The 27,562-nt window shown below is 41.6% G+C and overlaps 1 protein-coding gene across 2 annotated transcripts in view; it reads left to right on the top strand.

Annotated features, from left to right (window-relative positions):
- LMBRD1 (LMBR1 domain containing 1) overlaps window positions 1-27,562 on the top strand; it is a 238,221-nt gene that overhangs the window by 177,784 nt on the left and 32,875 nt on the right. The window contains exons 12-14 of one of the 2 annotated variants that reach the window (XM_084624095.1): window positions 2,838-2,942; window positions 7,914-8,063; window positions 21,168-21,249. In XM_084624095.1, the coding sequence (XP_084480221.1) occupies window positions 2,838-2,942; window positions 7,914-8,063; window positions 21,168-21,249 (337 nt within the window). Of the gene's footprint in view, window positions 1-1,489; window positions 1,778-2,837; window positions 2,943-7,913; window positions 8,064-21,167; window positions 21,250-27,562 lie in introns of those variants that run through there. The other variant, XM_084624096.1, reaches the window with a different exon arrangement.

The raw sequence follows: 27,562 nt of genomic DNA, 5'->3' as shown, positions 1-27,562 counted from the left end.
TGGTCTTCTACGTAGACAGAACAAAGCCGTTCAGTAAGTCAACACAGTTGTTCATTGTGGTGGCAGATAGAATGAAAGGTCGCGCAGTGTTTGCTCTGAGGATTTCATCCTGGATCACAGCCTGCATCCGCTACTGCTATGAGCTGGCGAAAGTGCCTCCGCCAGCGATCGTGACTGCACACTCAACTAGGACACAAGCATCGTCAGTTGCCTTCCTGGCACAGGTACCAATCCGACAGATCAGTAGGGATGCTACCTGGCCGTCTGTCCAGACGTTCACATCTCATTATGCGCTTACCCAGCAGAGACACGATGTTTACTTTGGCAGAGCAATGCTGCAAGACCCTGAACTCCGAGCCCTCCTCCACTGATACTGCTTGTGAGCCACCTAGAATGGAATTGACATGAGCAAACACTTGAAGAACAAAAAATGCTTAGCCACCATTTTCATAACTGTTCTTCAAGATGTGTTGCTCATGTCCATTCCATTACCCACCTTCCTGTCCCCCTGTTGGAGTTGTCGGCAAGAAGGAACTGAGAGGGCATAGGGCTGGCAGCACCTGATATACGGACATATGAGCATGGCACTCAAGGGGGCACCACAGCTGGCCATATGGATACCGCGAAGGCAAAAATCTCCGACGACCACGCACTTGGGCGCGCACGCACCTAGAATGAAGTGGACATGAGAAACACATCTCTAAGAACAACAGTTATGAAAAAGGTGGGTAACCGTTTTTTTTCCCGGGGATGGGTCAGCCCCGGCCCTTCCTTTCAGGGGAAGAGCAAGTCCCATCCTTCCCAGCTGGGACTAGCTGAGCCCAGCGCAGGATAGTAGCCACCTGCCGGGGAGTCCTCAGCCCCACCCTCCTGCTCCTGCTCTGCAGTGATTTACCTCTCCGCTGGCTGCTCTAGGGACCTGAAATGCTCCTCCCCATGTGTCACATGACTGCCCTTGCGGCTTCCCTTTACTTCCCCATCAGAAAGTCATTTTTGTGTGGGGGGAGGGAAGAAATCTGCAGGGGACATGAATTTGGTGCATGCGCAGTGGTGCAGAATTTTCCCAGGAGTAATTGGCCATAAATCTAAACAGACAGGACTTATCAGAGCGCTTTGTGCCCTGCCTATGGAGGGAGACTTCACTTACTCAGCCTCCTCAGGTGATCGCATCAGATCATCTTCACCAGAATCCGAACTGTCCCTTCCATGGACAGACAGTCCAGGGAGAAATCCCTTAGGTGTGCTCATAAGTCAGTGGGGTCAGTAAGAGATCTGCAGAGCTGGAATCCCCATATGTCCTCTTTCCCCAGGTCCTATTTGGGCCCCATGGTGGGGCGGTGGGGACAATTCATATGTTAGGAAACCAGCTGACTAGATCTCCAAGTCAAGGTCTTCCTTACTAAAGCATTTGCTGCAGCCAGCTTCATCACCAGTTTCAACTCTCTCTCTATCAATGAATGAAAATACTTATATATATATATATTAGTAGAGGAGGGACAAGGAGTCAGTGGAGATGATCTTTCCCAAACACCAACAACCAGTGGCCATCTCCCTGGACAGAGCAACCAATCCTAGATCTACAGCCTCTTCAGACAGTGTTTTCTGGAACATAATGAAATTAGCGAATACTCTGGACGCTCCTCTGGAGATACTCCAAATAAAGCTGCATAAACTACTGGACATTTGCAACCCTCTCTGTCAGGTAGAACGGCCCTACAAAAGGCCATGTAAGTTACATAGGTACATCTCTACCCTGATATAATGTGACCCAATATAACACAAATTCAGATATAACGCGGTAAAGCAGCACTCTGGGGAGCGGGGCTGTGTGCTCCAGCGGATTAGCGTGTCTGGCTCTGACACGCTGCTCTGAGCAGCGTGTTAAGGGTGCCGGGCTGGGGCCAAGGGATTGGATAAGGGGCAGAAGGTCTCGGTGGGGCAGTCAGGGGACAGGGAGCAGAGGGGGTAGGATGGTCTCTGGAGGCGAGGAATGGGGGCATTGGATAGGGCGTGGGAGTCTGGGGGGGCCTGTCAGGGGACAGGGCTGTGGATAGGGGTCGGGGCAGTCAGGGGACAAGGAGCAGGGGGGTTGGGTGGGGTTTTGGGAGGGGTGGTTAGGGGCAGGAAGTCTCTGGAGGGGACAGTCAGGGGACAAGGAGCAGGGGAGGTTGGATGGGTCGGGGGTTCTGAGGGGTCAGTCAGGGGGCGGGAAGTGACTATTAACGTAAATGCTCGAGGCCAAAGCAAGTTTGATATAACATGGTTTCACCTATAACTCGGTAAGATTTTTTTTGGCTCCCAAGGACTGTGTTATATCAGGGTAGAGGTGTAATTGTGTAGTTTTTTTTTAATAAAGGTTTATATTAACTTTGACTTTACTCTAGAAATGATATATGAATGTTATATCTCTTATGTTAACTCATTTGAAAGAGACCTCTTGCACTATTCTAACTCTGGACTTTACTGTAAGTAGAACTAAATAGTCTAGCCCAACATTTGAAATTTGAATGAAGCAATATCTAATTCAAATCGAGGTGAAGCTTGGAAAAAATTCACAAAGCTATTCAATCTCTTTTCTAAATTGGACTATTAATTGTTTCAGCTCTATTTGTAATTAATTGTCTTACGTTTTAAATCAGGCAGTTTTCCTTCCCTTACCACCTCAAACACTATCAAAATGAAAAGTTCTGATATATATAGCGTCTCATTGTGTTAAGAAACCTGTTTTTAAAATTAGATGATCAGCCACTCTTGTAATTTGATTGGTGTTGAGTATTTGTAATGTTAGTGTTTTCATTTCTTTTTTCAGCTTATATATTAATATCGTTCTCTTTTAGGTTTTTCCACTTGATTATATCCTCATTACAACAATTATTATGTATTTTATCTTCACTTCAATGGCAGGGATTCGAAACATGGGTATATGGTTCTTTTGGATAAGGGTAAATATTACTTATTTACTAAAATTTAACATTTATAAATTACTGTATTTAAAAAGATATTTAAAATGTATAACAGATACAAAAGGACCTTGCAGAATTTTCTCTATCATATTCTAAAAGCTAAAATGGTGTGAAGCAATTATTCTTTTTAAACAATATTACAATAAATTGTTTTAGCAAGAGTCTTAAGAGTTTCTTCCATGTTTTGAAAAGCTAGATTGTATTTTGGCTTGATGGCCTAGTTTAAAGGAGGGCAAGCAGTTTCAATTCGAGACAAAATTTCAACTATCAAGCCAGCAGAGTCTGGGAGCTTTGTGGAAGCAGCACATTCCATGTATTGCCAACCCTAAGTATTCAAATATCATGACTTATGTGTGGAGGCAGAGTGTAGGGGTGTGGAAGGCTCTGTGTGTGTGGGGCGAGGGGGTGGGGGGTTGGCTTCTGGTTTTTTAGGCTTCAGGGTGGAAGTCACCTGCCCCAAAAGTGTGAGCGCATTTCAGGGTCAAAATTCAACCTTCAAATGTTCCTGTAACAATGTAGACTCTTGTTTGTTTGCTTGTTTGCTCAGAAGAAGACTCCTCTTACCTAGTGACAGAGGATGTGGAAAAAGCTAATGTACTCAATGCTTTTTTTGCCTCTGTCTTCACTAACAAGGTCAGCTCCCAGACTGCTGCGCTGGGCATCACAAAATGGGGAAGAGATGGCCAGCCCTCTGTGGAGATAGAGGTGGTTAGGGACTATTTAGAAAAGCTGGACGTGCACAAGTCCATGGGGCCGGACGAGTTGCATCCGAGAGTGCAGAAGGAATTGGCGGCTGTGATTGCAGAGCCATTGGCCATTATCTTTGAAAACTCGTGGCGAACCGGGGAAGTCCCGGATGACTGGAAAAAGGCTAATGTAGTGCCAATCTTTAAAAAAGAGAAGAAGGAGGATCCTGGGAACTACAGGCCAGTCAGCCTCACCTCAGTCCCTGGAAAAATCATGGAGCAGGTCCTCAAAGAATCAATCCTGATGCACTTGCATGAGAGGAAAGTGATCAGGAACAGCCAGCATGGATTCACCAAGGGAAGGTCATGCCTGACTAATCTAATTGCCTTTTATGATGAGATTACTGGTTCTGTGGATGAAGGGAAAGCAGTGGATGTATTGTTTCTTGACTTTAGCAAAGCTTTGACACGGTCTCCCACAGTATTCTTGTCAGCAAGTTAAGGAAGTATGGGCTGGATGAATGCACTATAAGGTGGGTAGAAAGCTGGCTAGATTGTCGGGCTCAACGGGTAGTGATCAATGGCTCCATATCTAGTTGGCAGCCGGTGTCAAGTGGAGTGCCCCAAGGGTCGGTCCTGGGGCCGGTTTTGTTCAATATCTTTATAAATGATCTGGAGGATGGTGTGGATTGCGCACTCAGCAAATTTGCGGATGATACTAAACTGGGAGGAGTGGTAGATACGCTGGAGGGGAGGGATAGGATACAGAAGGACCTAGACAAATTGGAGGATTGGGCCAAAAGAAATCTGATGAGGTTCAATAAGGATAAGTGCAGGGTCCTGCACTTAGGACGGAAGAATCCAATGCACCGCTACAGACTAGGGACCGAATGGCTAGGCAGCAGTTCTGCGGAAAAGGACCTAGGGGTGACAGTGGACAAGAAGCTGGATATGAGTCAGCAGTGTGCCCTTGTTGCCAAGAAGGCCAATGGCATTTTGGGATGTATAAGTAGGGGCATAGCGAGCAGATCGAGGGACGTGATCGTTCCCCTCTATTCGACATTGGTGAGGCCTCATCTGGAGTACTGTGTCCAGTTTTGGGCCCCACACTACAAGAAGGATGTGGATAAATTGGAGAGAGTCCAGCGAAGGGCAACAAAAATGATTAGGGGTCTAGAACACATGACTTATGAGGAGAGGCTGAGGGAGCTGGGATTGTTTAGCCTGCAGAAGAGAAGAATGAGGGGGGATTTGATAGCTGCTTTCAACTACCTGAAAGGGGGTTCCAAAGAGGATGGATCTAGACTGTTCTCAATGGTAGCAGATGACAGAATGAGGATTAATGGTCTCAAGTTGCAGTGGGGGAGGTTTAGATTGGATATTAGGAAAAACTTTTTCACTAAGAGGGTGGTGAATCACTGGAATGCGTTACCTAGGGAGGTGGTAGAATCTCCTTCCTTAGAGGTTTTTAAGGTCAGGCTTGACAAAGCCCTGGCTGGGATGATTTAACTGGGAATTGGTCCTGCTTCGAGAAGGGGGTTGGACTTGATGACCTTCAGGGGTCCCTTCCAGCCCTGATATTCTATGATTCTTACCCTTTCCTAATCTCGAGAGTGGAGGAACTACCAGTCTGTCCTCCTCCCTTACGATTATCCTATCTGTTTTCCCTCCCCGCATTTTCACTTGTCCACTCGGTTTTCTCCCCCATGGTCTCTTGTCTCCAGTCCCAGATCTTCTCCTGAACTCCACATTCCCCTCTCTCCTCGGTTTCCTGTTCAAGTCACTAACCTTAAAGTCCAGAGAGTAGCCATCTTTACTAAGGAAAAAGTTGTGGCCCATTGCCACATGCAAAGCCTGTAGGCAGCCCTCTTGAATGAGGATAGTTTGGCGTCAGCCCCACTGAAAATAAAATGAGGTGGTGACAGTCATTTGGAATAAGGAAAACTGCAAAGTTTGAAGGTAGGGAGCTTAGATCTTAGGATATTTTGTAAAATATTGTTGATAGGGTTTGATCATTTGTTGTCAGCGATCTCTAGAGGATGATCTTTCACAGCTTTTATTTTTCATGGGTCCTTTGGTAATGAAGAGTCCCATCCTTGAGCCACAGGCTTGTTGGAAGACATTGCAGGTGGTGGAAGACAGAGCTGGCCCATGATTGCTGCATGACAGTTGTCTTTTCTTTTCTTTTCTGGTGTTTTTCTGCAACCAGGTCAATGCAATTTTCCTCAAAAGTGGACGTTTCCTCTCTGACAAGTCTTTGCCAGTTACCCGTATCATGGGCTGCTGTCTCCCAGTATGTGGTGTTGATGCCACATCTCTTGATGTTTACCCTGAGGATGTCTTTAAAGTGTTTCTTTTGGCCTCCCCATTTCCTTTCTCCTTTAGTGAGAGTTCATCAGGCATGCGCGCACAGTGCCTGCTTCACCTCAGCTGATGCTGGGTAATCAGGGCCTCAGCAATGAAGATGTTGGCCTCTGTGAGGACACTGACATTGGTTCAATGATCCTCCCACTGTATGTTGAGGATCTTCAGAAGAAAGTGCTTGTGCTGGCATTCCAGGTTTCTCAGGTGTTTTCAGTAGGTCACCCAAGTTTCACAGCCATAGAGGAGAGTTTATAAACTAACTTTATAAACCACGACTTTATAAATTAAGAGTCTAATATGTGTTCTGATGTTGTGATTGTTGAACACCCAGCAAGACAGTCTGCCAAAGGTAAGGCTGGCAATTCGAATTCTGTGATGAATCTTGATGTCTGTCTGTCCTCTGCAAGAGATGGCTGCCAAGGTAGGCAAAGTATTCTACATTTTCCAGTTCTTCTTTGTCGATGTAGATCTTCCTTGCTGGGTCTGATTGACCGGGAACTGGCTGGTGGAGAACTTTTTGTTTTGCCAATGTTCAGAATAGCCCTAGGCTTTTGTAAGCTGTTCACTGCCATCAGGACTGATTTGAGAACAGCAACACTAAGGTTACAAACAAATGGTGGGAGGACAAAGCAAAAGAAATCCAAACATTCAATGACTCACAGATATGATATGCGGCCCTTTTTTTGAGAGACCTAGACCCTGTATGTACCAAGCACATGTGGCCTCACACCTCTGAGATCTGAAGATGGTAGTACCCTTCTTAAAGATAACTAATCTATCGAAGAGTGCTGGAAGGAACACTACCTAAAGCTTCTAAATCGAGAATTGACCTTGATTGACGACACCACCAACTCCATCCCTCAGCACCCAATCAGGGAATATCTTGCCAACCCACTAACATGCAAGGAGGTCCGCAAAGCAATTAAACAAACTAAGAACAATAAAGCACCAGGTCCTGATGGCATACCAGCTGAAGTACTGAAAGTGGGGGGAGAAACATTGGCTAACACGCTTCACTTGCTGCTCCTCAAAATCTGGCGCACTGAAGAAATCCCTGCTGGCTTATGTAATGCTAACGTTGTAACCATTTTCAAAAAGGAAGACAAGGCCAACTATGGCAACTACTGAGGCATTGTCCTTCTCTCCATCATTGGGGAAATTCTTGCTAGAATCTGACTGAATTGTTTGCTCCCTCTTGTAGAGGAAGTACTTCCAGAGCCCCAGTGTGGCTTCAGACCATCACGAGGCACAACCAACATGATTTTTGCAGCCAGGCAGATCCAGGAAAAGTGTCAAAAACAACACCAGGAGCTGTATATGGCCTTTATCAATCTGACCAAAGCCTTCGACTCTTTCCAGAGTCTCATGGTTGACAATCATGTCAAAGTTGGCTGCCCACGAAAATTTAGTACCATTGTAAGACTCCTCCTTGACTAGATGACTGCCTTCATCTTGTGCAGTCGCTCTACCTCTGAGCCCTTTGTCATCCGAACTGGAGTAAAACAATATCGCATTTGACAGCAACCTCTTCAACCTTTCCCATCTCTGTGCCAGAACTAAAGTAATATCTTCAACAATAACCGATCTCCAGTATGCAGATGATTGTGCTGTAGTTGCACACTCAAAGGAGAATGTGCAAACAGCCCTTAATTGCTTCTCTGAAGCTTGATCATTTGTATAGTATATGTAGAGGCTTTTACATTTACAGCTATGTCTTTGGGGGAGAGGTGTTTTGAATATATTTCTACTGTCTCAACAGTAGAGTTTCAGGATGTAATTGGGGAAATAACGAATATAAATATCTAGTATAAAAGCCATGTCCTTTAACAGATATCAAGTTTGATAACCTAGAGAAACAATTCTGATCTAATATTTGTACATATCTTCTGGTTTTTTTTAGTTGTATAAAATTAGAAGAGGTAAAACTCGGCCCCAAGCGCTCTTATTTCTCTGTATGATACTTCTGTTGATTGTTCTTCACACAAGTTATATGATCTACAGTCTTGCACCTCAGTATGTCATGTATGGAAGCCAAAAATACCTGGTACAGGTGAGACTTTCCCTTTCATAAGGATATATATAACTTACCTTGTTTTTTAAAAATGTGTTAAAATTGCATATATGGGGTGAGGCAAAGCACAGCCCTGCTGTATACCTATTTTTGAAGGGATACAACCATAAGAATCTCCTAGAGTTATTGTGCCTCTAGATATTTTGTAGGAGTACAGCCTGGAGAAACTCTGTGTTGCACCCTTTTACACAATGCAGCGTGTAGTTTCTATCTGCTCTCCTGGTCTGTGTAGAGCTGTAGAGGGACCTAGTTCTGGCCCCATCTAGAAGGAAATTACATTTGTTGCTACTAGCTTCCAGTAAGCCTCATGTTGCCTCAACACAGGAACTGCTTTTTATTATTTTCATTATATTCTGATAATGGCCAAGCTCCCCAATCAGGAATAGGGTCCCATTGTGGAATTCTCTGTATAAATTCATAGTAGCTGCCCCAGACAGCTTGCTAATCTAAAAATAAAAAAGTGGAGGGCATAATAGGATACAAGGTCATCAGAGTAATGGAGGGCATATGTCAGGGTTCCTTACCCACTCTGAACTCTAGGGTACAGATGTGGGGACCTGCATGAAAGACCCCCTAAGCTTATTCTTACCAGCTTAGGTTAAAAACTTCCCCAAGGTACAAACTTTGCCTTGTCCTTGAACAGTATACTGCCACCAACAAGCGCTTTAAACAAAGAACAGGGAAAGAGACCGCTTGGAGATGTCTTCCCCCAAAATATCCCCCCAAGTCCTACACACCCCCTTTCCTGGGGAGCCTTGAGAATAATATCCTAACCAATTTGTTACAAAATCATCAAAGACCCAAACCCCTAGATTTTGGAACAGTGGAAAAATCAGTCAGGTTCTTAAAAGAAGGATTTTATTAAAAAAAAAAAGAGAGATCAAAATCATCTCTGTAAAATCAGGATGGAAAATACAGGGTATTCAGATTCAAAACACAGAGGATCCCTCTCTGGGCAAACCTTAAAGTTACAGAAAACAGGACTAAACCTCCCTCTTAACACAGGGAAAATGCACATAAAACAAAAGATAAGCTAATCCACCTTGCCTAGCCTACGTATACTGATTGCAATATTGGAGACTTGGATTAGGATGGGTTGGAGAAGATGGATTTCTGTCTGGCCCCTCTCAGTCCCAAGAGAGAACAACCACATAAACAAAGAGCACAAACAAAAGCCTCCTCCCCTGCCCCAAGATTTGAAAGTATCTTGTTCCCTTACTGGTTCTTTAGGTCAGGTGCCAGCCAGGTTAGCTGAGCTTCTTAACCCTTTACATGTAACAGGATGTTGTCTCTGGCCAGGAGGGATTTTATAGCACTGTATACAGAAAGGTGGTTACCGTTCCCTTTATTTTTATGACAGCATATGTCTTGATAGTTCTGTTTTGAAACAAATTTTTAAACCTTTGTCTAATTTTTTTAAAATTATCCCAAAAATTACTTTTATCCTGTAAATGTCCTACTTAATCTTAGCCTTTTTCTACAGTATAAATTTATAATTATCACTAAACTTTTCCATTATTCATTTTAACTACTGCTTCTTTTAACTCTTGCATCACTGTATTTTATCATTTTTAAGCTGTGCCATTTTATTCCATTCCGTACTTTTTTCTATTTTAAATTAGTTTTGATTCTTGCACTTCGTGTTTATTGTATTTATCTCTTTCTATTTTTAAGAAAAAAGGTACCTAATCATTGGGAACTTCAATCTGAGTGGCATATGCTGAAGGTCTCATTCTACCAGTACTAATGTGTTCTTGGAGTTTCCAAAACTTAAATGACAATTTCCTAATTCAAAACTCTTTCATCTAACATGCATTAGATGTGATATTGACAGATATAGAGAAATGGATCTCTGAATTAAAAATCAGTAGTTGCTTAGGTGCATGTGATCGTGACTCAGTTGCTCTTTTTACACATAACAGATGTAAAGTCCAAACTAGTAATATGTACTTTGTGAAATTGGCCCTTTTAAATCACCAAGTTGAAAACAATTCTGAGCCGAAGGAGCTGGGGGAGAGAATTTTTAAACACAAAAATGTGAACAGTTGAGACCCGTTAAAAAAACATTTTGACTAGATGCCCAAGTCGTCTCAGTTCCAAAATTGAGAGAACATTACACTGGTTAAGACAGCCTGGTTTAGGTGAAAGCAGCCATTAAACACACAATGTATAACATGGGGAAATGGGGGAGGAGAGAGAAATAACTGTAAATTAGAAGTTGGGAATTGTCCAAAATCAATAAGGGAAGCAAATGGACACTTTGAGAAATCTATGGCCTGCAAAGTTAAAGATGGTAAGGAATTTAAGTATATTAGGAACAGACAGAAACATAATACTAGATGGAAATTTTAGAATTGTCAATGCAAAAAAGTAGAAGTATGGAGCAATCTCTTTAAAGTGTTTGGAAAAGACCCAAGTCATTACTCATCATCATGTGACATGAATATAATACTTTTCATTCTAACCCAAGAGGATGCTCAACAGCAGCTACTAAAGCTAGACATTTTAAAATCAGCAAGTCCAGATAACTTGCATCCGTGTCAGAGAGTTTTAAAAGAGCTGGCTGGAGAGCTCTCTGACCCATAAATGTTTATTTTCAATAAGTCTTGGAAACCTGGAAATTTCAGAGGAATGGAAGAAGGCTACTGTTGTGCCAATATTTAAAAGTGTAAATGAGGTGAGCTGGGTAATTACAAGCCTGCTAGCCTGATACTGAAACTCAACAAAATATTAGAATGGCTGATATGGGCCTCAGTTTAATGAAAAATTGAGAGTAATATAATTAATGTCAATCAGCATGGGTTTATGGGAAATAGAATCTGTTAAAGTAACTTGATATCTTTTTTTTTTTCCATGAGATTACAAGTCTGGTTGATAAAAGTAGTAGTGCTGATGTAATATATTTAGACTTCTGAAATGCATTTGACTTAGTACTGCACAACATTTTGATTAAGAAACGAGAATGATACAAATCAACAAGGCACACATTAAATATATTGAAAACTGATAAGTCTCTATGTAATTGTAAGGAGGGAATCATTGAGTGCTTTTAGTGGGGTCCCACAGGGATTGGTTCTTGGTCCTATGCTATTTAACATTTTATCAATGACATGGAAGAAAAATAAAATCCCTTAGAGCAGGGGGTGGGCAAACTACAGCCCGCAGGCCTTTTTTATCGAGCCCGTGAGCTTCGGCCAGGGGAGCAAGGCCAGGGGCTTGCCGCGCTCCACCCGGCGCTGCTGGACCAGCAGATTTGTCGCGCTCCGGCAGGGAGAGCGGGGAGTGAGGCTTGCTGCGCTCCACCTGGTGCTCCTGCCTGCGGAGCGGGACCAGGGGCTTGCCTGCCCAGTGCTCCTCAGTGATGAGCATTTCATTTTGAGCACCATCTTCGAGGAAGATTCTGCACGCAAAATGCCGCATTCTGCAGGCATGACCTCACCACCCCTATGCAGCAGTGTGCCAAATCCCCTCCCGGTTTCCTGTGGCCCCATCCTCAAGTGGAGGGAAACCGTCCAGGGCCGCAGCTGCTCCGCTTTGGGTTCTTCCGCAAGTGGCACAGCTGCCTCGGTGTCACATTGCCAGCAGGGCCCATAGGAGGCCATGGTACCCTCCCATGAAGCCCCCCGCGCACCATGTCTCATGAGTCCTCTTGCCACACCGCGGTAACATCCCTTATTATATACAAAATTTTAATGAACACAACTGTGCAAACAGAATTCGAAGTACAACAGTAAGAACATTTTTGGGGGGAGGCTGGAGCATAAAGTTACAGGTGAGTTTACACCTGCCTCTTCTTGTCCACATGGATTCTGGGATAGAGTGCCATGGCTCAAAATTGTCAGAGGCACTGACTCCTGACAAATCCAGGCTAGAGAGAGGGCCCAGTTTTTTCACAGTGCATGCCATCTTGTAAAACAGCAGTTTGAAATAAGGGCAGCAGTTAAGATTTTCTTTTTCCTTTCAAAAATGAGTGCTGCAAAAAAAAAAAAGTGGACAATGAGTGTTGGGTTTTCAACAAAGAACGGAATACAAAATACTTTTTCACAAACGTGAACTCGAAGGCTGTATGCCTGATTTGTCAGGAGAGCATCGCGGTGTTCAAGGAGTACAACTTGAATCACTATTTTTCAACAAAGCATCCTAATTATGGCAGCAATTTAACAACTGAGGGAAGGGCAAGAAAAGCTGAGCAACTTGCCACAAACTTAAAAACTCAGCAAAATATTTATGTGCTACAGTCTGCAATTCAGGAAGCCACTACAAAGGAAAGTTACGTTCTGACATTTAAAATCGCTAAACAAAATAAGCCTTTTGCTGAAGGGGAGTTTTTTGAAAGAATGCATGGTTGATGTTTCTAGCATGCTGTGCCTGGAATACCAAAACAAATTTGATGAGATTCGTTTGTCACAAAGAACAGTTACTCTCCGTGTAGAAGTGATTGATGAATGTTTGGCTTCTGAGTTGAACAAGAAAGCACAGGGCTTTACATTGTTTTCATTAGCTCTCGATGACAGCACTGACATTAAGGACACAACACAGTTACTGATTTTTGTCAGAGGAATTGATGACAAATTTGAAATCACAGAGGAATTTTTATCAATGGAATCAATGAAAGGCACAACTCAGGGATCGAGTGCAACTAAGGGATCGGGTGTATGGGTGCCTTGAACATCTGAAGCTCCCCTGGAGTAAACTGGCAAACATAACCACAGATGGATCACCAAATTTAACAGGGAAAAATGTAGGACTTTTAAAAAGAATTCATGACAAAGTAAAAGACGACGACCCTAATAAAGGTGATTTTTCTGCATTGTATTATACATCAGGAGGCCCTCTGCAAAAATGTCCAGGACATTGATCATATTCTCACAGTAGTGAAAATAGTGAACTTAAGGGGACTTAATCATCAGCAATTAATTTCCCTTCTTGAAGACACTGATACGGAACATCAGGACTGACTTTATCATACAAATGTCCGGTGGCTTAGCCTAGGAAAGGTATTGCAGTGAGTGTAGGAGCTCAGAGATGAAATTTGCACTTCTCTGGTGATGCAGGGGAAAGAAAATGATTTCCCTGAATTAAAGAACTCATACTCTGTGTGCGACCTCGCTTTTCGTGTGGATATCTTGGCACATTTAAATGACCTTACTGTAAACCTACAAGGAAAAAATGTTTGTACACAAATTGTATTCTAGTGTGACAGCTTTCAAAGCCAAGTTAGTCTGGTTTTCAAAACAAATTAAGGACAAAGTGTTCGCTCACTTTCCAACACTGAAATACTTGGAAGTGTCATCAGAGCAGAGAGAGAAGTACAGCAAAATTTTGAGTGACTTGCACAGAGAATTTTCTCATATATTCTCTGACTTTGAGAAGATAGAGAAGACACTGGAGCTGGTGTCATGCCCACTGTCATTTGACTACAAGAAAGCCCCACAAGAATTACAACTGGAGCTCATTGATCTCCAGTGCAATTCTACCTTGATGGAAAAGTACAGTTCAGAAAAACTGGATGAGTTTATGCCTCCTTGAGTGAAACAAAGTTCCCAGGTATCCACCAGGTGGCACAGAAAATCCTTGTTTTGTTTGGCTCCACCTATGTGTGCGAACAAACATTTTCCCTGCTGAATTACAACAAGTCTCTCTACAGATCCCAGTTAACTGATCAGCATCTCGGCTCGGTATTGCAGATTTCCACAACAAGAACGACACCGGACTTTGATGCCATTGTAAAAATGGGTGACCAGCTGTATTGTTCACATTAATCAAAGAAGGCATGGAAGGGGTTTAGTTTGGTTTCATTATTGTAATACATTGTTATGGTATATTTATAATAATAAGTAAGGTTTTATGTTTATTTCCACTGAAATGTATCTCTATTAAATAGAGTTTATTTGAATATCTCTGAATTGTCAATTTTGTGAGCGTTCGTGGCCCGCCATGAGGTAGTCAGGGGGTGGGGAGGGGCAGGGGCCAGGCTGTTTGGGGAGGCACAGCCTTCCCTACCCGGCCCTCCATACAGTTTCACAATGCCGATGCGGCCTTCGGGCCGAAAAGTTTGCCCACCCCTGCCTTAGAGTTTTCAGATGACACAAAAATTAGAGGAGTGGTTAATAATGAAAAGGGCAGTTCACTGATACAGAATAATCTAGAGTGTTTGGTAAAATGGGTTCAAGCAAACACTATGTGTTTTTAATACAACCAAGTTTAAGTCATACATCTAGAGGGGAAAAAAATGTAGGCCTTGCGTATAGGATTTTGATGTCTGTCCTGGGAAGCAGTGGCTCTGGAGATGATTTTGAGGTCATGGAGGATAATCAGCTGAACATGAGCTCCTAGACCAACACTATGGCGAGAAGCATTGCATTGGCCTTGGATATATAATCAGGAGAATCTCATGTAGGAGTAGAGGCTGTTTCCTTTGTCTTAGACACTGTTGTAACAGCTGCTGGAATTCTGTGTCCACCCAAACAAGCTTAACTCCTCTGTAGTATCATCATGCAAAAACCATACATTTGTGTTTAATACTTTTTATTACTTGTAATTACACACTTGATTAAACTAATTTTAAACACACTGATTTTTTTCCTGATTTTCCCACACACACACACACAGTATTAGCATGGGAAAGGGATAGACATTTGGGTGTCATAATGGAGTACTTTTGTATACCGTAACATGTTTAGGTTTATTTAAAGTTTATCTTTAGCTTTGGGTCACCTGCATGTACAATAAGATTTAGACTTACTGCTTTTTCTAGTAGTTGGGCCATGGAGGATAAAAGGAATTGCTGCCTTTCAGAGGCTTAACCACCTAGCTTAGTTACTGCATCTCACTGACCAGTCTGTATGTCTCTGCCCCACCCCGGCAGACCCTCTGACAGGTATGCCCTCTGAATTCCCAAGTGTTTATCATTGATCGTTGCTTTCAGAGTACACCTGTACTCCTGCCTCACTCCTAGGACAGTACACTCTCTGGGTGCACAATGGAATCAATGCAGCAGTACCTTAGGCCATGTCTACACTTACCGGGGATCAATGCTGCTGCAATCGATCAGCGGGGGTCGATTTAGCGGGTCTAATGAAGACTGCAGAGCACACTCTGGTCAACTCTGGTATTCCACCAGAGTGAGAGGAGTAAGGTAAGTTGATGGGAGAGCAGTAAGTCAATCTAAGCTACGTGACTCAGCTACGTTATTCACAAGGCCTTAGTGTCACATGGTAAATCTTCTCTAGTAATGGAGAAGAATAGATCATATTTTTCCTATTGTCTTTCATCTAGCAGGGAGCCAGTACATTTGCAAATGACCTGAGCTGCAATCAATAGGGTCCACTCACTGGTCACTGTGAAAGACATCTGATTTTTTTGTTCAGCAAATGCAGCTGTCTTATAAATTTGTTTGCTAGCAAAGAGCAACTACCTGGAAGACCTTAGTTCCTTGTTAGATGCCCTAGTCTAACCCAAGTAATACTTTTTTATTGAGACAATTCTGGATTCTTAAAAAGGCTGTACTTTTTCTTCCAGAACAAAGAAATTTAAAAATCCTTTCAGCAATAAAATTACTACAAGAGAATTCATGTTAAAGATGTTCTTTCTCAAGCTGATGAGCCTTATGGCTTTGACAGCATATGTACTTCAGTATGTCATGTCATGCTAGCCAAATACAGACAGCAATATTTTGAAACTGATACAGCCAGGGATGTATTCCTATCCCTTACATGGTAGACTCAACATCTCTCTGCCCTGGAAAGAGTTGCTTTCAACTTTCCAGCTCTCAGTCCCAGTCACCTTTGACACTTCCATTCTAGGCTGGGGTAGCTATTCTAAGGATTTGTAAACTCAGTCACTTGAATTTCTGGGAGGAAAAATCTTCATGTCAACATCTAGAATTAAGGGCATTATATTGGGCTCTCAAGTCCTTTTTCCATCTTCTATGTGGCAGAGTGAACCAAGTACTTCCTAACAACATTGCAGATGTCTTATGTGAACTATTAGGGGGAACACCTTCCAGAGAGGCCATAGCTCTGTGGGATGGTCCATAGTACACAGTACACCAAATTTATCCATTTGGTAGCCACCTTGCAGGGAAGGACAATATTACTGGTGGATCAGCTGAGCAATGACTTACACGATCAATATTTGTTGTCACTCAAGAACTCAGTAGCAAACATCTCCCTATGAGTATATGTGGAGACAGACCTACATGCAACAAGATTTAACACCAAAGTTTAGAGGTTTTGCTTCAGAATAGGAGCAGATAATCAGTCCATAATAGGTGGGTTTCTTCTAGACTAAACAGGGACTCTTTCTAAGTCAGGAGAACCAAACAAGAGGAAAGCCAAGGTTATTGGGATTCCAAGGCATGGATAAGATGTCCTGGAAGAGTTGCAAGGAGTTTCTCTCTCCTCTCCTGCGCCCCTGAACACATAATTTCAAACCTATTGTCCCCAGTAGAGAGGTCAGAATTCCCATATGGACACAGACTCTCTCCACTGGACAGCATGGGCCATAGAATTTTGACAGATCTAGAACTGTCCTGTTTGGAAAGCTCCAGGAGATTCTGTTAAAGCAATCAACTTGCCTGTTATGATTGTAAGTGAAAAAGGTTCTCCTTGTGGGCAACCAGCAATAACATAAACCCAGCTTCAGTTCCCATTTAATCTATACTTGTGTACTTATTTCACGTGACATGCTTGGGACTTTCAATACTATCAGTAAAAGTACATCTCCAGTTGGTCAAAATAATGTATCCAGCTATAATTTAGTTAAAAGGTTATTGAGCAGATCTGTCTTTTGGTTAGAGAATCCGTGCCTAAATGGGACCTAAATCTCATATGTAATTAGCTTGTGAGACTTCCTTTGAACCAATTGGAGACTATTTCCTATTTCATCTCTCAATTAAGACAGCCTTTGAAAAGATATATGTAGGAAACTGTTCTGTACTGGCAATGGCATGAGCGAGGGGTTTTCTCATCTGAAGTTTGATTGTATGGATACACTGACGTGCAAATGGTTGCCAATTTTCAGCAGTTCTTAACATGTTTTCAAGAAACTTTCAGGTACATAAGTGGTGGTTCTTCCCCTCGCGTATTTAAATCAATGAAAACTAAATTTGTTACTACGTGAGCCTTGAATATAAAAGTCAAAACTGAGAATTCTATTCCCTGCTTTTTCTTAGCTGTGGTTGAACATATTTTTTTAAAATTCTGCTAGTGTTTATTGCATATTTTAAAAGTTAGTTTGTTCTGTGCGTGTTTAATCTGTTCTTAGTACCCTGCTTATGTAGAAATCAGAATTCAGTTTTTAGTATGTTTTCATCTGTATAGTGGAGTTAATTTGCTGTTCCCATTTCTCCATTGTAATCTTTCTTCCTATGCTTGCAAATTCCAATTAATCTGTAAATATCCCTATTGGGAAACAATATTTGCGTAGACATATTCAGCAATTCTGTAACTTTTGATTCTTCAACTTCCCATCCTTTTTAATGTTCAAAACCTTAAAAGAGAAAAAAGCATCTTGTAGTGGAGGCATTGGCTTGTGCAATTTTCTTTACACTAAAAAGGAAGAGGGTTGATTTAGTAAGAAAAGATGGCCTTGTGGTTAAAGCATTGGACCAGGACTAATCTAAAATATGACAGGATGAGGAATTGAATCCATATCTCCTGACTATATCACTGACTAATGTTACTTTTGAAAACTCAGGGAAGTTGAAAAGTCCCAGAATGCTGGTGAAAACCAAATGTAGCACTGATCTTCAAAAAAGAAGTGTAATTCTAGCAATTGCCATTTAATCTATTTTCAATACCTGGGGGGAGCGAAACTTTTAGAATGAACAAAATCTTATGAAGTCTTCTGTTTGGGCTCCTTCTCTCATACCTACATTACCTTGGGGGAAGAGAACATATTCTGAGCTGAGTAAGCCATGTAAACCCCTGATGGAGGCACACGTACTCCAGTATGCTTTCAAAGCCCTTAGACTTGGGCAGGCAAACTTTTTGGCCTGAGGGCTACATCGGGTTTCCAAAATTGTATGGAGGCCCGGTTAGGGGAGGCTGTGTCTTCCCAAATAGCCAGGCGTAGCCCGGCCCCCACCTCCTATCTGACCCCCGCTTCTCCCCCCGTGATGGCCCCATCTGGGACTCCTACCCCATCCATTGGCCCCTGCCACCCCATCCAACCCCCCCTCTCATTCCTGACTTGCCCCCCGGGACCCCTGCCCCATCCAACCACCCTTTCTTCCTGTCCCTTGACTGCCTTCCCCCGCCACTCCATCCAGCCACCCCCCTCCTTCCGGCCTGCCCCTCCCCGGGACCCTTGCCCGAGCCAACCACCCTGTTCCCCGCCCTCTGACCCCCGTGACCCCTGTCCACACCCCCATGCCCTGACCACCACCCTGAACTCCCCTGCCCTCTATCCAGCCCTCCCTACCCCCTTACCGTGCTGCCTAGAGCACAGGTGGCTGGCGGTGCTACAACCGACCTGCCCAGAGCACCAGTCAGACCGCGGCTCTGCAACTGCGCTGCCCAGCCCCCCAGAGTGTTGCGCACTGAGGCTGCAGGGGAGGGGCTGGGAGCAAGCGTCCTGGGCCAGGAGCTCAGGGGCCTGGCAGGAGGGTCATGCGGGCCATAGTTTCCCCATCTCTGCCCTAGACCCTTGTGATGTCAGTACAGTACAGTCCATTACTCTAAGACGATATTGCTTTCCACTTCTTAGTTTTCTTCTCTGCCCTCATTTCATCCTTTTCCACCTGCACATTACTCTGCTACCTGCTTCTTTATCTCTGATTTACCATGCTCTTCCACCTACCTTCTGCCTTTAGAAATACGCTCATTAGCCTATCCCTTTCCAATAAAAGAAACCACTTTTAAGCTTTCAGTTAATGTTTTTTTAAAAAATCAACCAAGTTACATGCAGTTTAAGTAAATGCATCACCTTTAACTGCAACCCCTGCATTCTCGTCTCTTAACCCACTCCCTTTCATATTTCTCTTTGCTTGTTCCTTTTTCGTTTAGTTTGTAAGCTTTTCAGAGCAAGGACCACATCTGTTCTGTGAAGTGTCCAGTAGAATTCTGAGTACTCAATAAATGAAGAAGAATTAAATTTGCCAGACAAACTGGATTATTTTTGATAGAAATGCAAAATTAATTGCTGAAGAAAAGTAACATCTTTAATATACTTACATTTGACTATTGAATAGAATTTGAACGCTGTCCTATAGAACTAAGACTTAATTCATATTGGCTTGAATGTCTGAATCTCCTTGAATAGCTTGATGATTGACCAAAGGGATAGTAAGCAAAACCTTATAAAAATGGCAGGATAAATGGGGATAGTTTCTAGCAAGTGTATTGCTTGGTTTGTTATTAGACTTGGTCTTACATAATGAAATAAAATTGAGACCCTAAATTAGGAGGAGTTTGGGAGAAATAATAAAAATACAATATGCAAAAGCAAGCTAGAAGCTTCCCATCACAGATAATAAGATATGATCCATTCTCCAAGGAGCCTAATGAGGCAGCAATGGTTTTAGGGTGTTGAAAGACTCGAATAACATCAGTATGCTCAATCAGAGAATGAGTTTCTCAGTAAAGACTGGTGCACAACATGGTGTAATAAAAGTAGAATAATCTGGAATAAAATCAACACTACTTAATTAGCTCATATCTTGTAGGTGTTATGTGGACTATTAGGAAATAACAAAATCAGAAAGAGTATTGTCCTTGTGGATTAGGTCAGGAAGGGTGTTCAATGTGTAGGAATAAGCAGGGAAGAAAGTGCAAACACCGAAATAAGTTGTGGAAGAAGTGAATGAATAGAATATTGAGGCTGGCATCATTTATGAAGCAGACATAGTGGGTGGGAATAATGTGACTGGGCTGTTGTTTCCTTGAATAGTGAAGAAGAAATGGACACCTGTCGTCTGAGTGGAGGGTGGGATGCTTGTGGTGGATACTAGGGAGAAATGTAATGGTGGGCTTTTGGAACCAGAGAAGGAAGGCACTCTTCTGCCCATTGCCCCACCTTTCTCCTCTTTCTCCTTGTAACTTCCTTACATCTTGCAATCTGAGGAAATGCCTGTCTCTACTTTTACAGGAGACCTTATTTGAGGCCTGGTGTCTTGCAGGGGCAAAGGTAACTTGAGAAGCCTGATCTAGAGGTGATGTGTGTGTACATTCAGTTAGGCAGCTGTCATTTTCCCTGGATCAGCTGGCTGATGATTCCTTCAGGAGATCAATCTGCAAAGGTTTATTTAAAAAAAAAAAAGCCTCTTTTGTGAAAGTGATCATGACTCTCCCAGTTGACAGGCACATGTTCATTTTAGTTGCAAACAACCATCAAGACATGCAAGAACTATCAAGGGAACTGGGGAAATCAGATGTCTGGGCATGAAGTAAGCAAATAAAGTTCAGCTTCAAAAAATGTCAGATAAGTAATCTGAGGGAAACTAATTTGAAATATGGATACTGAGTGGGAGGGAGATATCTGGGAAGCATAGGAGCAGTAGTGGGCAGCTAATTAGGCCCACATTTGAGATGCAATATGGCACTGAAAAGAGCTAATGCAATTTTATGATGCTTACATAGCGACATCATAGAGCTATACTGCTCTAGTGTACCTATGGCTAGAATCAAGTCAGTAACACTTCCACAGTGCCTAGCTGGATCTTTCAATCCATCATGTGATCCAACAGCTTTAGCTCATACAACTATGTTTATCAGGTCCCTGTATGTACAGTCAAAATGGTTTATCATTTAAAAATGTTTATCATTTGTTAAAATGTCATCAACTAAAGCTTAATTATGAAAAAGAGAATCCTTTGGAGCAATTTTATACTGCGAAATTATTCTGTAATACTTCAGAACCTGTAAAGCATTGAAAATAAACAATGGCATGCAAAGATTAAAGACGTACTGCAAGAATTTTTTAAATCTTTTTTTCCTGCAAGCAAAATTTAAAACATCTATAAAATATAGCTGTGTCAAAATGATTTTTTGCAAGATTTATATGCTTCAGAAAACACCACATTGCATAATGTATTCACCTATATAAAATGTTCTTTTCTGATGTTACATATTCTTCACACAGCATAATATGACACTTGTTGATGGCCAGCCAGGGAATGTTACAACATATGTGCCTAAAGTCTGTGATGCAGATGCCCCAGAAGGTAAGACAAACAAAACTTTTGTTCAGTGCACACTTCCTCTGTTACATCATTGTAGAAGATTGGTTACTTTGTTATATTTGTGTCCACTAGTAAGAGAAACCACTGAAATTTTATTTTCTTAAAAGATAATTGAGCATTTGCTCCAGCTTCTTTAGGGTTTATGTCCTCTGTGTTAAGGTTTACTTACAGAAGGTAGAAATGTAGCCTAGTTAACAGCCTAGTAAATTCCCATTTGTGGAAAGAAGTCTACTCGGTAGAATATAAATCCTAATGCAATGCATTTTACTATACAGACATAAAGATCTAACTTAACGGATCTCCCACTCGCTTAAATAATATACATGTGTTAACAATACCCTTCACAAAATTTGTTTTTTCAAGGTTTAGATCAGTTTCTGAAAGGGGAAGTGTAAGTGATTTTTTTGGTGGGGGATTGGTGAAGCATCCAAAAAACTGTTATGCTAGCAAATAATTCTGAAATGCATCCTTTTTACAATGAAAATTCAAGAATCCTATAATTACATAGGCTTGTAATCATAAATATTTTCAAATTTAGTAAAGGTGTATATATAAACATCTAAGAAATGTTATTGAGCCAGAAAAATGTAGTCAGAAGTGTGCCTAATAGAAAATTCATGCCCACCAAGCAACTTACCAACGATCCTGGTGGATTATATATCACTGACCATTTATAATCAAGATGGCATGTTTTTGAGGCCACAATCTTTGCATTTAAAAAAAGTATTGACTTCTTCAAAATCAGCAAAAATAGATTTACAGCCATCTAAAATAATCCATGAATTTTCAGGATGAAGCAGTGGAGTTTGTGCTCCAATCTTGGCATATTTTTTCTCTGATGTAAAAGCTTGCACAGGCTGTGGAAGGGAAGGTTGAAAAAACGGGGAAAATGTGTATGTATACATGGATATGTATCCATAAAGCCTGGGGTCGGCAGAAGGAAGGTTTCTTAAAAATATTACTAAGCACAAAGCATGCTTATCAATAATTGGTAGAAAAGACATGAGTTTTGTAATAGCTTTCCATATAATTCCAAATCAGCTATCGTCTTTCTCCACAAGCACTTACACAGACGCTGGGATCTAAAACACTTTTTTTCTTCCCATCACAGGGTAATGATTGGAAAAAAATCACATTTAATTTTAAGAGCACTTTCATTAAGGGATTTGAATATTGGTGATCATATCTGAACCTGTTCCCAGTACAGAACATGTAGATGTTGTTATGGCTGTGGTGTTGTATTTAGGAATTTTGTTGCCTCTGTAGAGTTGTATTTTTTCCATACAAAAGTTAGCGTTTAAATTTACTATCTCAGGCATCAGTGTCTCATTGTCTTTGGACATCAGTCAACAAGACTCTCTGAAAGAGTTTCTGCCTGTGCTTCTCTCTTAAATAGAGCATCCTTGACTTGTCTTCTACCTTTGTGAATGCTGCACTGTCATTAAGAATAACTCTGAGTTCCTAATGTGGGAACTATGTTGTGGTCTTTCCCCTTTTTTCTCCCTTCCACTTCAGATGGTAATACTTACCTACAATTTACCAGTGCTGACACAAGAAGATGGATAGGGGAAGCATCCCTTGTAAACAGCATTATTTTGTGACCTGGGTCAAATTAGGTAAAAGTGTCTGTCCCCCAGAATAAGTTCCACCTTCTTAAGATGCCAGAATGGGAAACCATTTCAGTAGATCAAAAAAATGCTCAAATATTTTATAAATATAAGATTTTCTGGGCTTGACTCATTGACCTGAATTTGAATATACCCATGGGCTCTGCTGGACTCTTCAGTCTTGGATTCTCTGGGGTGGAGTTCAGATATCCTGCCGATTGCTTTGGGTTTTGCCTCTCCTTGATGAGGGTAAAAATAAATGCTGGTATTCTCCCAAACCCACCACACTTGGCTCGTAAATAAACTATCACTCAGAATACATAGATCTTCACAATATACTTCGCTATATACTTTGACCAAAGTACAACCTAATGCTGGCATTTAAAATATCCTCATTGGCATCTGAGTTAGCACCCATTTAGGAAAACTGGGTAGTTCATACTTCTTGAAGCTATTATTTCAGCCTCTCTGCAAACTCTAGTACACATCATTGCACTGGGTACTTTTGGTTTGCATTGTCAAGCTTTTCTTTGCAACTATAGCGCCCAGAGTCTTCAGCTTTTAAAAGATGAAAGCAGAGATTCTGGAAAACAAGAAGTGATTTTGTAGAGGTGCTGATGTGCAGTACTGCTGCATACTAGCCCAGTTCAAGGCCTGTGTAACTATTATGAAGGGTTAGGATCACTTAATAGAATGCCTTGATGTAAGCATTTAATATAGGTATAGCCAACACATAATACAATAAACTGTATTTTGCTTCCAACGGTTCTTATTAGAATTCTTTGAGAATGTTTGTTTGGAAGGAAGTGTTTCTTTTGTTATTGGTAGAACTTTTTTTGTTTTTCTCTTGTTTTCTGTACATGTCTTTTGAGAGTCTCATTGAATTCATAATAATTATGATCAATCCATGCATTGGGAAAAGAATCTACGGAAATGCGAGAAAGCCAAACTTGGTGCTTGTCTGCTTTCACTGCGTTGTGATGACCCACAAAATTGTGACGGTTCAGAGTTTAAGTGGATTTTCTTTTCCCCCAGTCTCTCATACTTACAGTAGAAAACAGAATTTAAAGCAAATATTGTCGATTTATCTGATAAGAATATTTTTGAAACCTTAAAATATAGTCTGAACAGGTGAACACGGAAGTTCCACATACTGTCAAGAGTTACAAATGTTTGCTCAACTGATTGCTTTCTTTCTCTAATAGATATTCCAACTTACTGATGGAATTTTTTTGTTTTTAAATGTTATTGATCTAAAAATTCAGAGCATTGACTATGGCTTACAAGTGTGTGGCAGGTTTGGTAGTTTTAGTTTCTGTAAACAGCTGATTTAGAATATCTGAGGACTACTAAAAAAAATTTTTTGCAGAAATTTTTCCAGTCAATGGTTTATTTACATAAGAACATAAGAACGGTCATACTGGGGCAAACCAAAGGTCCATCTAGCCCAGTAACCTGTTTTCCGACAGTGGCCAATGCCAGGTGGCAAAGAGGGAATGAATGAAACAGATAATCATCAAGTGATCCATTCCCTGTCGCCCATTCCCAGCTGCTGGCAAACAGCAACTAGAGTCACCATATCCTCCATGAATTTATCTAGTTTTTTTTTTTAGCCCTGTTGTAGTCTTGGCCTTCACAACATCCTCTGGCAAAGAGTTCCACAGGTTGACATTTAAATTGTATTCATTTGGACCACTAACACTTTTCTCCTAAGCATTTATCTTGTATTTTGACATTGTCTTTTTTAGATGCAAGTATATTTTCTCCATATACTAATTTTACATCTTTAGCATTTAAAGTATTTTATTTTTTTACTGGCTCTGTGGATATACCTAAGTGTATAGTGACCTACTCTATTATAACCACTATTCAGATGTACTGGGGATGAGAGCCCTGCTGATTTTATTGCACTTGAATTGTATTTTTCTTCTCAGCAGAGTGAGCAAAGAACAACCTGACAGAGATCATGTTGTTATGGCAACTAATTTTCTAAAAATAATTTCTATATTGTTAGAACTTTAGTTGCCTTTAATATGAAATTCATTTTACATAGATTCGTTTCTAACCAGTATTTTGCTTGCTGAAGAGGACAGATTGTTTATATTTCTTCAAAATTAAAGATGGGGTAAATAGTAATACAATTTGAGTGCAAAACTATCAAATCTTTGATGTTATTTAGGTTCAGAACTGTAATGCTTAGGCAATTTTAGCTTGTATTTGAAAGTGTTAATATTGTCAAGAAACATTTTTTTCTCATATGTTGTCTGTGTTTTTACTTCTAATATATTAATTAACATAGTTTGAATATCCTAGACTATGATGACTGACCTGAAAAAGGGAAAGCAGAAGACAAGAGGAAATGGAGTAGATAAAATTTTGCATTTTACTGGTTGAGAATCTTAGTCTTCATAAAAATTCCTTAACACAAATATATACAGTGCATGAATCGTCCATTTACTTGTTCAGTCTAAGTACATACAGTTTATTAAAATAATTGTCTGTAAAACAGCCAAGGATTTTGTACATGGCCGTACCTTAGTGTGTTATAAAAGGAAACATTTATTTATAATAAGCTTCAGTGGAGTTAAGAGATATTTGAAGCAGCTGTATGATAGAGGAGCTTTATGACAGAATATATACTTGCATTTTTTTAAATACAGTGGTAAATTGGAGTATTGTTTCTCAGTCCACTTGTACTTTCTCAATAACTTCTTGCTGCTGCATACTAGGGTGCAGTATGCTCTTAATCCGCTTTTACCACTGAGCAACCTTCCAATATTCCTTTCCCGGTTTTAATGTATTAACCAAGATGTATTTTTCCTTCTCCTTTTTGTTTGGAAATCTGGCCACTTAACATACTTTTTTTTATTTTGTTTTTGTTATCTGTGCAGCATTTATATTATTCCTAGGGGAATTCTGCTCCAAAAAATAATTATATGCACAATATTTTAAAATTCTGCAAAATTTTATTTGTCAAAATAACACTACATAATCATGTCAGTTTCAATTATTTTGGTAATTTTATTTCAAAATACCTGTCAGCATGTATGTCTGTATAGACACACACACAAATTCCCCCAGGAGTAGTGTTGAAGAAACTCCTATGACAACCCAGTTCCTGTTTCTCCGCTCCCTCTTCCCCCAGAGCCCAGCCAGGTGATTAAACACCCATAATCCGTCCCCCACAGAGCCCAGCCTTGAGGCCCCCCTTGCCCAGATACCTACACCCCATCGCCCAAGTGCCCAGTTGCAGGGCCTCCCCTAGCCCAGACACCTGCCCCCCTACTCCCCTCCAATAATATTTCATTGAATAGATACATTAATGTCACGTCTGGAAATTACATTTTAGGCAATTTGAAGTGCTTTTTCACTGCTTCTACTCTGTTATGGCCTGATCCAAAGCCCACTGAATTCAGACTAGTTTTGGTTGTCTTCAATAGCCTTTGCATTCAACCTTTTAGGGGTCTTATCCTCCTGCTTTCAAACCAGTGAGCAGAGTGACACTATCATCATCTTACCTTAACCTCCCGTGTTTTCTTTAACTTACAACTGAATTTCTCTACAGTGTATTTGGGGATACTGTACAGGTAAGACTACGTTTTAGTCATGGGTGTTTTTAGTCAGTCATGGACAGGTCACAGGCCATAAACAAAAATTCACAGCCTGTGACCTGTCCAGGACTTCGACTAAAAATACTGACCGTGACTAAAACTTGTGGGGGGTGTCCGGGCACTGCGGGAGTGACCCTGGACCCCCGCTGGTACTGGGGAATGAGGGACAGGGCCGTGGCACGGCGCATGGCCTGGGATCCCCACTGGTGCTTGGGGTGGGGAGCCTGGGATCCCCGCTGGTGCTGGGGAAGGGAGGCTTCCTGTCAGCTCCATCCCTGCAGCTCCTAGGTTGATGGAGGTAGGGCCAGGGCAAGTGTTCCTCCACCGCTCCCATCACAAGCACCAGCTGCTGCAGCTCCCATTGGCCGGGAACTACAGCCAATGGGAGCTGCAGGGGCATGGCCTGTGGGCAGCGTGCAGCATGTAGACCCCCGTCTCTCCACTGCTTAGGAGCTTCAGGGGAGCCCCCCACCCCAGGTAAGTGCCCCTCCCACCTCCCAAACCCCTGCCCCTAACCCTGAGTCCCCTCTCACACCCCCAAAGTGTTGCTGTTGGCCCAGGGGTAGAAGTCACAAAGGTCACAGAATCCGTGACCTCCATGACAGATTTGCAGCCTTATCTATATGTAAGGGACAGCATATTAAATATTTTTAAAATACTGTACACTGGACTATGTGCTTTACATCCGTTCCTTGCGAAGGAGCATAATCATTATTACCCATTGCAGAACTGTGTATTAATCATGTGCACATGATATAATTGAGTTACAATTTTATAGAAATGTAGGGCCGGAAGAGAACTTAAGAGGTCATTTACTCCATTTCCTCATGCTGAGACAGGATCAAATATACCTAGATCATCCCTTGCAGGTGTTTGTCTAACCTGTTCTTAAAAACTTCAAGTGATAGGGATTCCACAACCTCTCTTGGTAACCTACTCTTAATTCTTATAGGTAGACATTTTTCCTTATATCTAACCTAAATCTTGCTTGCTGCACATTAAGCCCTGTGTTCAGTAGACATGGAGGACATTTTATTACTGTCCTCTTTCTAACAGCTCTTAACATATTTGAAACCT

Source organism: Lepidochelys olivacea, assembly GCF_965140295.1.
Source record: "Lepidochelys olivacea isolate rLepOli2 genome assembly, chromosome: 3".
NCBI classification, from domain to species: Eukaryota; Metazoa; Chordata; order Testudines; family Cheloniidae; genus Lepidochelys; species Lepidochelys olivacea.
This window is presented reverse-complemented; position numbering and strand designations above follow the sequence as displayed.